Genomic DNA, 12466 nt, shown 5'->3' on the forward strand with positions numbered 1-12466 from the left:
AAATCTTCTTTGAAGGGTAATTATCATAATTTATAATGGGCAAATCTCAACTCTTTCCAATATTTCTCTAAACTTTCCAGTGACTTCATTGCCCATAAACGATAAGTTTTGCCACTTTCTTTAAATGTATATTTTCAAAATAGCTCCTCAAGTGTGAGAAGTTATCTCCATGACCTATAATTAGGAAACTAAATAGTACTTTTCTCCAGTTAGCACAAACGAACATTCGGTCTACTAAAATAATTTGATTGCCAAATAAAAAGAAACAAAATTAAACAGCTAAGATATGACTGCTAGGCTAGGTACTAAGGAATTTATATTCTGAAAGTCCCTGTGATTTCAAATTGTAGCTCCAATTTTTATAAAATAGAAATATAAAATAAAAGGTATATATTTAACTTTAAAATAACAAAGGAAATTCACCCTCTGACGGATATGGTTCAGTTCAGTATGCTATAATCTAGTAACAAAGACTTAAGTAAAAATATGTCAATTATGAGTTAACTTACTGTACAGGGAAGAAAAGATTGAAAAAAAGGAACAAACACTTAAAACCACCATTTTGAAGCCCAGATTATCCAAACTGACTGTTTCCATTGACAGATTAAATTATGTTGCAACATTAACATTTCATGAGAAACCTTCTAAACGAACACTTCAGAAAATGATGATTGCTGAACTGAATAACAGGCATAAAAAATATAAAACAACTCACCCAGCCCCATATGGCTATTCTTTTTTCATCAATGAAACCCATTTCTATGAATTTTCTAAAGTAAAAGAAACAAATTTTTAGAATGTTAAGTGTATACACATGACATTTACTTCATTACACAACCATATTTAATCCAAAGATTTAATAGAAACGCTACATTTTCTTTGTTTAAACACATGCATAATAAGCCTGCATTTACAAATAATTAAAATAATATTATCATGTTTTCTGCAAAGAGATAAAAGGATTCCCTTAGACTCTGTTGTACAGTTATTGAGTGGTAATGTCAGAGCGGTATAAGGCCTTGTAGTCTAATCGTGGGGGTGTACCTGAGACTCAGAGAGGCCAAAAGATGGGTTCATAGTGACACAAGAAGTAGCAGTAGCATTGAGCAGGACCAAGTTTCCAAATCCCCAGCTATCGGAAAGAAGGATTTTGTTCTTGCTGCTTTAAATTATATTAATTTCTTATCACATTGTTGTTAATGATAATCATCACTTCATTTTCAGAGACATTTGAGAGAAATATACAACCGTCTTCCATTTCATACTTAGGCATCCTCAATTCATCATTAATTAATATGGAAATAATTCCTTTTTAGCTCCATCACAGAAGAGCATCCATTTGAAAACTATTTTGAAAATAAATCTTTCCTTAGGAGCAAGGGGCTACACTGAAGGACAACGTTTAAAAAGTCATGGGAAACCCTCAAAATTGAGGGTTTCAAGCTAATTTCTAACATGTTACCCTGAGGGCGGGTGTTCTAGAGCAATTGTGATTTATCTGGGGATTGGTTTGATAAAAACTCAAGAAAATCTCAGAGAAACAGCAGCCGGAGTGGAATGTGGCAAACTGGATCAGCCATTGCAGAAACCACTGTATGCAACAGTGACAGGAAGGAGGGGAGAAGACCAAAGGAGACACACAGTCCCAGAAAAATACTATCTTCTTGTTCCATTCAATTACTGTTAAAGACCTTTCTCATCAGTTCTTCTCTGGAAGTAGAACTGAGTGATTTTCATTACTTGAATAATGTAGTTTCTTAAAGGGATTTCACAGCAACCATTTCGCTCTTGCATTGATTCAACATGCACGTTTCCGATGCATAGAGAAGTTGGGCAAATGCCCGGGACAAACAGATGGGAAGAGGCCCCGTTAGTCACAGCTTACCCGACACTGATTCTGAAGGACACTGAGGAGTCTACAGAGAAGAAATGCAGTAGCAAATGGAAAGTTGCTACCTGTGTGGATGCTGCTCATGGTATAGAGGAGAAAATGTGCAGCAAATTGTGACACTTGAGCAATTCTTGCACAAACTTCAAAAATCAAATGAAAGAAGAGAAGGTTCACTTTCTTGTTAAAAAAAAAATAACCTTGCTACTGGTGCTTGAAGACAGTTCTGAGCCATAAAATCAATTGTGATTTTATGATCTCCCAGAAGCCAACAATCATACTACCTTACATCTGGGGTAAAGAGCAAATAACAGGTGATACATGGGAACAGGAAACTCTTAACAGCTCTCTTCCTAGGTTTATTCTGAAAGGATGACATTTACAGGAAATGATAGTGCAATAGTTAACATGGAAATGAAACATTAACACTGAATGTTGCAGGACTAGGTTAAAGGTTAGCTAGATAATCTTAGCACTTCCAGACCAACGAGGCACTATAAAATTCACCTTCAAATTCTGAAGAGTTTCCCAGAGGGTTGTAAATACTGTTGATAATGTGGTTATATCAACAAAATGTCAGTAACAAATGAAAAGGATGTTTTTCTAATCTTGGAGTCTGGATTGAACTTTATAACTTTTCTCTCATAAAGTTGGCCCAAGGCCAAGGTAAACTTGGAATCATAGCGATCAATTATTATCCTATTTTAGAAATATTCTTATTCATGCCATCTATAAAAGCATGATAGAAAATTTCATCTCATGTAATTCTTCCCCACCACTAACCCTCAAGTTATATCAAATTTTAAAGTTGTGGGAATATCAAAAGTGCCAAATATACTCCAAATGAGCAAAGTTGCCCTTATAACCACCAAAGTTTTAAGGGTCTCACATATGTACCATTTGAAGAGACACCTAAAGAAAGCGGGTTCCATTCTCCCTTATGTCTGTAGCTTCACAAACATCTCTTCTGACGCATTTTCTTTCACATAGATAGAAGTTATAAGACGATATGACTTCTTTTTTTCCCCTACTTTGCTTTGTTTAAATCTATTTGTTGGCCTTGAGTAGTATTTACTGTTGTTTCCAAATATGTACGTACGATTTTCTTTTGGTGTGTCAAAAGCTTAGCCAGATTGCATTTTGTAAAAGATTCAGGGGAGAAATTTTATTCTCTGAGAGGCAATTTAAGGGCTACAGTAGAAGTATTATAATCTCAATTCCCCAGGTCAGGCATTTAGTGTCTGATTCCTAAAACACTTCCTTAGGAGGTATATTGAATCATCCCCAGGATTATTATTCTAAGTCTATCCTATTTAGCTTTTGTTTTCTCAAAGCATTGGATTATAAGGCTTCCTTTTCACAGTTGCATAAGAACAATTTCAAGCAAAAACCAAGGCCAGCTCTGGCTGTCATCTCCACTGTTGTTTATAGACTTTGCATGGGGCCACGCAGCTGCCCATATTCTCTGGGGTGTTTACTAAAAGTTTGATCTAACAACAATTTTGTCCCTTTAGAGTGTAGGTGGCTTATTTACTTTTACCAGATTGTAAGCACACTGAAAACAGAAATTACAAATTGCACAATTTTATACAGAGTGTACTGCAATGGCATGTATTAATATTAATATTTGCTATGTTGTTGAATGGCTGAGTATATGGGTGAACATATGTTTTCCCTATAGCAGGAAGACTTTCTTCAGATTCCATCCTAAAAATGGCTCAGAGAAAGTAGAGGTATCCAATTACCACCTCTAGTCCATCTTCAATTCTAAATGCCAAAGACAAATTGGTATTACTGCGAAAATCAGTAGAAGGTAGAATTTATGGCTTTGTGTCCTGTATGTTGAATATCATGGCTCAGGTTTAAATTTTCATTTCATCCAAGGAAAATATTAAGAAGCTATTTCTTCTTAGGTTCAAATGGTGCATTTGTGGTGGTAAATAAACCCATAAAAGTATAATGACATATTTTGTTGTTACTGGTGGGTTGTGATGATGACGATGATGAAGACAATGATTTTTTAACCAATGCCAAAATAAACAACTTTTTAGCTCTTTCAGCTTTGGAAAAGATCTAAATAAATTATAAATGAGGCATAATTTTCATCTCTGTTTTCATGTAGTCCCAGGATTACATGTCCTTGATGTTTATTGCATGGTTTAAATGCAAATAGATGTGAGCCATGGTGCTAAAAAAAGTCCCCCATGGAATTAAGCTATAATTCTGAGGATGGCGTTAATATTCTCATTAAGGCACACTACAGTCTTTATAGGAGAAACTGATGTCTCAGTGGGGTTTTTCTTTGAACTGTCTCCTCCAAACAAGCGAATAGTTGAAAGGCCAAAAGTCTGAGTCCATAAGAAAGAGGGAGCTTCCAGAAATTGAGTGATAGCTACAGATTTTAGTGTTAGTAACCTACTTACTAATTTGTCGTATTGTACTCAGATAGACTTTTTTTTTAATTGAACATTTTGTTTGTTCCAAGAATGAAAGAAGCACTTGAAAATGTATGGGTTATGGACACCTTTCTATTTTTAAAAATAATTACTTGTGAGTCTAAACTCTTCTGATTTGATTAGAGACAAAAATATAGAAAAGTGTTGTCTAGGCCTGGCTCCTGGCTGTTAAATACAATCTTTATTCTGCATGTTGCAGTGAAATCATTAAGTATTAATGACATTAAGGAGATAAAAAATGTACTAAAGAAATTTCTAAATTTCTCTTTGCCTGTGAAACAGTGTTTGACCTTTAGCTCCTCACATGCACATATATTCACGACTGAGAGTGCAATTAGCCTGCTACCTTTTAAATTTACGAACTATTATTCTTAGCTTCACCTATTCATAACATAATAATGAAACCCAACAACTATAGAGACATGGCAAGAATTACTTGCACAGTGTTTCTAAAAAAGCCACAATTTTGGTGCCTATATAGTCCTGTTTCAGGAAAAGATGATTGAACCATAAATCATGGTTGAAAATATATATAGTTGAGAAGAAGAAATCAGATTATGAATCTGTGTTTTCCCTAAATGTTTTCATAATATAATTTCTGTTGTGTAAAATGACTATGTTTTTGTCAAACGAAAATAGGCAAACACTTTCATGCTACCGTGGCCGACTGATAGCTAGTTTAACCACAAATGAAGGCCTAACATCTAAAAGTATGTAGTGCTGATAAAATCTTGAGCTATTTCTAAACTTAAGAGGCAGAATCCACAATGCTTGAGCAAATTCAGATATTTGTTTTCCTGAAGATCATCATTAGAGTTCAAAGTTTTTCTATCAATTGTAAGAAATGGAACTAAATTAAAAGATATTGGAATGAATGACAACACATCAAAAGAGGGTATTTGTCATTTAGCACTTGAAATCATTTTTCTACACATTCGTTAGCTCTGTTCCATAAATACTTTTTTTTCATATTTGGCAGAAATACCTCTTTAAGATTAGTGAGAGTTTTTAGACCAAGTTAGAAAAAGAAAAACAAAAGAATTAAGTCATGAAGAATGGAGAAACACAATAGTGATTGCATGACTTTTGTTGCATGTTGACATCTGCTTGAATGAGAAGGTGCTCACCTGACAGCTGTAATCTGGTCTTCAACTTCATAAACACCCAGCTTTCGATACACTGCATAGAGGAGTTTGTCACCTTGGAAAGCTGTTCCTCGACCATCCACCAAGGCAATGACCATCCCTTCCTTACTTGCAAGATAAGATATCCAATTAACAGCAAATACAGACCTTACACTCTGACTGCAGGGACCACCATACCTAAAGGAAAAAAAAAAAAAAAAACAAGAATCTTTGATTGCTTTGTAAAACTCAATTTCCCATCCTGGCCAAGCATTGCTTCTAGTAATTCCAGTACAATTATGTGATAAAATAACAATGGCGTTAGAACTGGCTCAAAATCAAGAGGAGTCCAGGCTTTTCCCAGAGGTTTGCTACAAGGAAGTTGTTTTGGGACACAGCCTCTCCTATTCCCCAAAACGGATACATCTAGGGTTGGCATTTCAAGGAATATGTGTGGGTTTTTCGTCATTTCTGCCACCTGCCACTTGCTAAAAGCAGACATAAGATATACTAAAAAAAATGCATGGTGTTTTAAGCAAATTGTGTGTAGGTCAGCACTGATTTTGGGTGTGATTCCACTAAATGTATTCTATTCCTTTATTTCATTTCTAACTCAATTACATAAGATGTGAAGATGATTTACAATATTTTTTTTGGCTGCAATTTCTCTATCTCAAAGGTATTCTGACACATTCGGCAAATTGCCATACAAAGGAAATTTAACACAGCAAATGCAAGCAAGTCCAGCTAAAATCTCAAAACTTCCTCAATCTATTTTAAATAGCCATATTTTATTTACTCTGATTAGTTGAAGAATATATAAAAACAGCATCAATAGGAACTGTTACCAAGGAGAATGGTTCATTCTACTTCATAAATGTGTATTTCATCTAACATATTTTCAGTAAATAGTTTTTACACCAAAGAAAATATTACATACACTTGAATTAGCAAGGGATACTTCTTTGATCTGTCAAATTGAGGAGGAAGAATCATCTTGTACCATAAAGCTTTGAGGAAAAAAAAGGAGAAAAATCTTCATTCCACAGTACTAGTAGCATCATTTATTGTCTTTAATAACAATATATGCAATAAAATCAATTTTCAACTACTAAGTTGTTAAGAATTTAGGATATATTTAAAAGTAACTTTTATTAAATTTTTGTGTTAAATGTATAAATGACTAGAAACCTTGAATTACTATTTGTTCTAGAAGGATACATTTTAAAATTAAAATTAGATAAGTTCTTTTTAAAAAAATGTCAGTGTGGAAAGGAAGCTATTGAAAAGGTATAAAATCAACCATGTTCACAAACATATTAAAGATGTTTAGTAAAACTAAGAATTGTTACAGTAAGATTATTTTAAATGAAATCCTGTAATATTAATAGATCACAGAATTTGCACTGTAACATTCACTCTATGCTTTTTTAAAAGCAAGAAAATTGCTCAGCTTCATATCTATAAATGAGAAGTTTTTAAAAGATCTTACTAATTTCATCTACTTCAAGTTTCTTAATTTCCTCTTTAGGCAGCTGGATATTTTTCAAAGCATTTTCCAATTCCTTGTTTTCTTCCAGGATTTTAATTTCTGAAAAATGTTAAATGTTCATTTTTAATCAATAGTATTTCCATAAACAATTTTTTTCCTTAAAATTCCTTTGACTTCAATATGGGTGAAACTGAAACTGTGAAAAGCTCGCTTAAGAAGTGAAGTTTCATATTGACAAATGTATTTATAATCCAGCCTTTAGAGCAGATATAAGCTTATGAAGGACATCACATTTGAATCCTGTGTCTTTAACTAATTCTAATAGCATCAGAACACATTTTGAGCAAAAATCACAGGAGCAACAATGTTTATTCAATCACGTTTTCCCATCTAAAGCTGTTTTGTTTTTAAGTTTAAAGCCATGACCTAAGCAGGTGATATTTCTTCTATCATATACTTAAAAAAATGTTGTGGAAATACAATCTGGATTGCTGGGGCCTCAAATTTAAAATAATTAATTGTGTATTTCCAAAATTTGCTTTTTAATTTTTAATGCGTAAAGTTGAATATTATTTCTGTGATTTTTAAAAATCTTTCTTTCTTACGCTTTCTTGTTGTACTTGATTAATAAAGGATATTCTCCTGTTTTTGGTAATTGAATTAGTTGTATGCTATTCTTTCAGATCCTTTCTCTCAAGGTAGTGATATATCTGAGTAAGACAACAATATATATTGTGTATACACACACACACACACAAACACACTATGCTCTTTCTCTGTCTTAAATCTTTAAAAAATCTAAAACCTGCTATTTATACTTGAGCTCAGTTATATTTCACACCTTAATATTTGAAAAGGAACAAATCCATTGATCTCTTGAATCTGTAGATTGGTAATACATGCAAATAGGTTTCTAGCAATAGAGGGCTTTTTATAGACTTTATTTTGAACCTGGGATTGATATCAGCATCTTCTAGAGAAAAGTTAGCCTTTCAAATAATATGTGGAGTTTTAGCTTTATGTTTTAAAAGAGGGGCTGGATGACTTGTGAGGTATATTTATTGCTACAAAAGATGTCCATGGACTTCTTGTTTTTATGCCTTTTTGAAAGAGTGGTCTCTGAAGAGAGAGAGCTGGAGGAGTGCTTGTAACTATACTAAGTTTGCCAAACCACTTCTCTTGTAACTCTCAGTTTTCATATACTCATGGCATTTTGCTCCAACATGTTATATTTAATCTTAGCACAAGTATAGATGTTTTGGGTATGATTTGTATAAGATACATAATGAATTTCACATTAACTTTGGGTAATCCATCAGGGAAGAGATACTTGTGACACCTTAAAAGTTAAAACCAAAAAAGTAAAATGAATACACAATTCTAAGTACAGTAGAGCCAACCCTTCATTCTTGCGTGGATTCTGTTTGTGGAGCTGCCATCGATAAAGAGACTCCTGTGTGGATCAAGCACGCAGACTGGCTGATTGATTGACTGATTACTATTTGTATTATTTTACCACAAGCACTGGAAGTGGGAGACAGTATCCGGGTGTTGTCACGTGGTTATGGCTTTGACTCCTTCTTCATTCTATTCTTAGCTATTGAACTTTTCTGATACATGACTTAATGAAATGCAAAATTTAATCTAAATGCTTTTATGGTTCAGAGTTGCATTTTTTATGGATAGTGACTGGGCAATTTTTCCACCTCTTGGAGCACAAACAGAATCTCACAGGGGGCAGTGGGAAGAGTGAGAGGTGGCAGCTGGGCTTCTCAATAAGGCTGTGCATTAAAAACCCATAACCTAGCAAAGGGAGTACAGGTCAGACCATACATTTTACTTTCTTTCACCCATCACCGTATACTCAGTACCAAGCACACACAGCACCTAGTATCTGGCATGTAGTATCTGCTTCCACATGTATTTGTAGGCTCTTCATTGTGATGAAATTGAGTTGTAACAATGATGGATCTTATACTTGATTTCTGTTTGAATCGTTTTAAAATCCCATATTGCTGATTAAATTATGGGAAGAATCCATAGAAAGGCTGATTAATAAGGGCATGTCATGAATTGATTAATTTTAATGAGCATTTTCTGTGCCCAAAGCAACTAAGCTTTAACTGGGCCCTCCCTGACAATTCCAGCTCTTCTGGATTCCCACGGAATCTGGTTCAAGTACTACCTGCTATTTTCAAATAAACTTCCCCCTCTTTGCAGGGAAAATGAAGCCACTTCACTGTGTTCCAACTTTCATGCAATTCTACCAACAATTTCTTTATTCTGTCTCATCACATCACAAGCGATTAATCCATTTACCTGTCTCTGATCTTCATCCTCTCTCAACTTCTTAGGGACCTCCCTCCTCTATGTTTTCCTTCCATTTTTTCTGCTGATTTTCTCTATCACATCCACTTATACTCAAATGTTTATCCTCTTTCAAAAACAAAATTAAACCTACATCAATCTTTTACAGCCATCATCCCACCAATCCCCTCTTCTCATCACACTCAGACCGACTGGAAATACTGTCTTTTTAAACTTACTTATGCAGACCTAATTTTGCTTTAATCTGGCTTCCACCTCCACTGCTCCACTGAAATGGCTCTGACCAAGCTAATGTCAATCTCCCTCTTGCTAAGTCCATTAATTTAGAGCAAGTCTTCCCTCACTCTCTGCAGCATCTGGTACAGCTGATTATTTCCTCCTCCTTGAGCTCTTCTCCTCCCCTGCTTTCCACAATACCATACTCTCAAGTTTATCCCCCTTCTTCTGTTCCTTCTTGGTCTCCTCTCCAGGCTCATTTTTCTCCTTCCATTTCTCAAGTGTTGATGTTCCACACAGTTTCGTTGTAGGCTCACTCCCCACTAACCCTATCCACTCTTGTTTTGTCCACTCGGCTCATATCATCCACTTCCAAGGCCTGAGTTACCACATGCTCCATAAATTAATGACTTTCATCGTTATCTTCAGTCCAAACTGATCTTCTGGCATCCAGATCCAAAATGATGTCACTACAGAGCAGCTCCACTTAGATATCTCATCAGTGCCTCAAGCTCAACATTTAAAACAAAATTCATCATCCTCCCAAAACCTGATCTCCACAATGACTCCTCTATTTCAGTAAAAAACCATTAGTATCAAGCCAATCATCCAAATAGCATTATCACCTACTTCATATTCATGAGTCTTGGGTTTGTGGTAGTTATCATTAGTAAACATTTCCTAACCCCCCAAACCCAGATGAGCTGCTCTTCCTGTGTGCTTCCAGGCTTTCTGTAGTTCCCCTATCTTAGAACTTACCCCACTGTATTGTAACTGCCCATTTCCATGTTCATATTCCCCACTCATCTATAACCTCCTTGAGGACAAGGACATCGTCTAACCCAGTATCTCTTTATTTTATAGATAGATCCAGGACCTAGCACAGTGCCTGGCTTAATGTGGTAGAAGTTCCATAAATATTTGTTGAATGAGATTGCTGACACCAAATGCAATGTAAATAAGAGACACAGCATCTGCTCCAAAACAGCAGCTGAACATTTACTATTAAAAATACAAATTTCCAAGCATAACTTAAGACGTACCACATTAAAATCTTTGGGGAAGTCCTGGGAATCCGTATTTATAATGAACATAGGAGAATAATTTCACATTAGGTAAGTTGTGGAACTGTGCTCTGAAAGAATTTGATTTTTTCTGTTGGTACTTATTTAATTACATCTTACATATCTGAGGGTGTACCTATTTTGTAAATAGTGAGTGAAGTAATAGAGCTTCAAAATCAGTACACAGATCTGCCAGGAATCTAACAAGGATCTCAAGAAAGTAGAAATTCATGCTATGGAAAAAGAAAGGCTGGCTATTATTTTGCAGTCTTGATAAGATGAGAATTATACGCTAATAGTGATTTCTATTAAAACAAAACCTTGTCGACTTGAAATCAATCTCACTGACTGAGATGGTCAAATTAAGAAATATAATCTGTTATTCTTAAAAGTATTTCCTTATTAGACACAAGTTTTCAAAAAAAAACCTTAAAATGAAACTAAATTCACAGTCCCATTATCACAATGCCTGTCCTGTCCAGAGTTCCCAAATTGATTCTGTTTTTTTTTTTTTTCTTGTTATTTTCACCTACACTTGAGCCATTGAGCTGACAGCCAAAGTAATCCCAAGGCAGTCTCCTGACTTGTCACCAAAGCTGTCCAGGGACAATCACAGGCATGAGTGCTGAAGAAAGTGGCATCTGCCTCATTGTCCCTGGCCTCCAAAAACTCCAACCCTATAATGTTGTTTAATAGTAAATCAAAAGATAATGGAGAGCCAGCAGGAAGAGTATCAGAGCAATTAGATACTTGGACAACTCTGCTGCGAGCAAAACTGGTTGTCTTTGAGATGTGAACTATTTTGAACCAATATCACAAATACAGGATAGAGGAGGACTGTCTTGATAGCAGTTGAAAATGGAAAGAGCCTCCAAATTTCAGGGCGTTCATACGTGGCAACAATGTGATGTAGCTGTTAAAACAAAAAAAGCTGGTGTGACAGTCACCCTCTGCTCTGAACTGAAGAAGTTACATGTAGAATTTGTTTCCAGTTTGGGATGTTACCACACACACACACACACACACACACACACACACACACACACGCAAACAACCCCCTACCCCCAATCCCTGAGGAAAAAAAAAAAACACCCTAGGGATTCTATTTTGGAAGGAAGATCGTACTGAATGTGCTAAGTTTTTTCCCAATTCTAATCTGTGCTTTTTATAAGGCTGATTGGAGAAGATAGAATTAAACCCTCTGATATAACTCATCTATCTGTGTTATGCCAGGTTCTCACTGCAAAGAATTATTAAATTTCATAGGATCATATTTGACCCAAATAATATCCAAATCTGTGCAATAATAAGTGATGTGATAACAGGATTCCATCGCAGTTCCCCTTGGTGGTGTGGAGAAACTGTCCTGCTTTCTCTAGCGGAGCATCACAGAGAGTTCAGGATTACTTGAGACAAGATAGATAACATGCAAGAGAGAGTACCTTGATCAGTGCGTCCATCATGAAGGGTAGAAATGGGGATGCCTGGGCCTGTGAGCAGGATGAAAACAAAATCATGGCTTAGTGTTAAAATAACAATTCCTTTTCAAGACGGGCTGCTGGTAGTATTTGTGATTAGTGTCAAGTGCCAGTACATCTTTTAATTCTGCAGCTATTTTTTTCCCCATAGAGAAGAAAACATCACTTTTAAGTCACATTTAAACAATACATGAGATCAAAGCCCACTCAAAGAACAGCTGTGAAAGAAGCCTTGCCTGTGCACTTTTCCAAGACTAATCCTGAATCATTAATATCTAATTACACAAATGCACCCCAGAAGCTGCAGTGACAAATGGCCTTCTGGGAAGATGTCATGCTGTATTGGGCCAGTTTTGGCTGTGTCTTTATTATCAAACAACCTTCACCAGTACCCAGATTGTATTTTCAATCTGGCTTCTT

At 35.5% G+C, this 12466-nt stretch overlaps 1 protein-coding gene and 1 long non-coding RNA gene across 3 annotated transcripts in view; one reads left to right on the top strand and one right to left on the bottom strand.

Annotated features, from left to right (window-relative positions):
* Nucleotides 1–12466, top strand: part of LOC104005239 (uncharacterized) — a 56228-nt gene that overhangs the window by 22960 nt on the left and 20802 nt on the right. The gene's annotated exons all lie outside the window — the stretch shown is intronic.
* FAP (fibroblast activation protein alpha) overlaps nucleotides 1–12466 on the bottom strand; it is a 74306-nt gene that overhangs the window by 11989 nt on the left and 49851 nt on the right. For both annotated transcript variants that reach the window (XM_063790525.1, XM_016949952.4), the window contains 5 exons: nucleotides 12011–12058; nucleotides 6961–7059; nucleotides 6409–6478; nucleotides 5472–5666; nucleotides 716–770 (listed from right to left, as the gene is read on the bottom strand). In XM_063790525.1, the coding sequence (XP_063646595.1) occupies nucleotides 716–770; nucleotides 5472–5666; nucleotides 6409–6478; nucleotides 6961–7059; nucleotides 12011–12058 (467 nt within the window). The remainder of the gene's footprint in view (nucleotides 1–715; nucleotides 771–5471; nucleotides 5667–6408; nucleotides 6479–6960; nucleotides 7060–12010; nucleotides 12059–12466) is intronic.

This window comes from Pan troglodytes, chromosome 13 (genome assembly GCF_028858775.2).
Source record: "Pan troglodytes isolate AG18354 chromosome 13, NHGRI_mPanTro3-v2.0_pri, whole genome shotgun sequence".
Lineage (NCBI taxonomy): Eukaryota > Metazoa > Chordata > Mammalia > Primates > Hominidae > Pan > Pan troglodytes.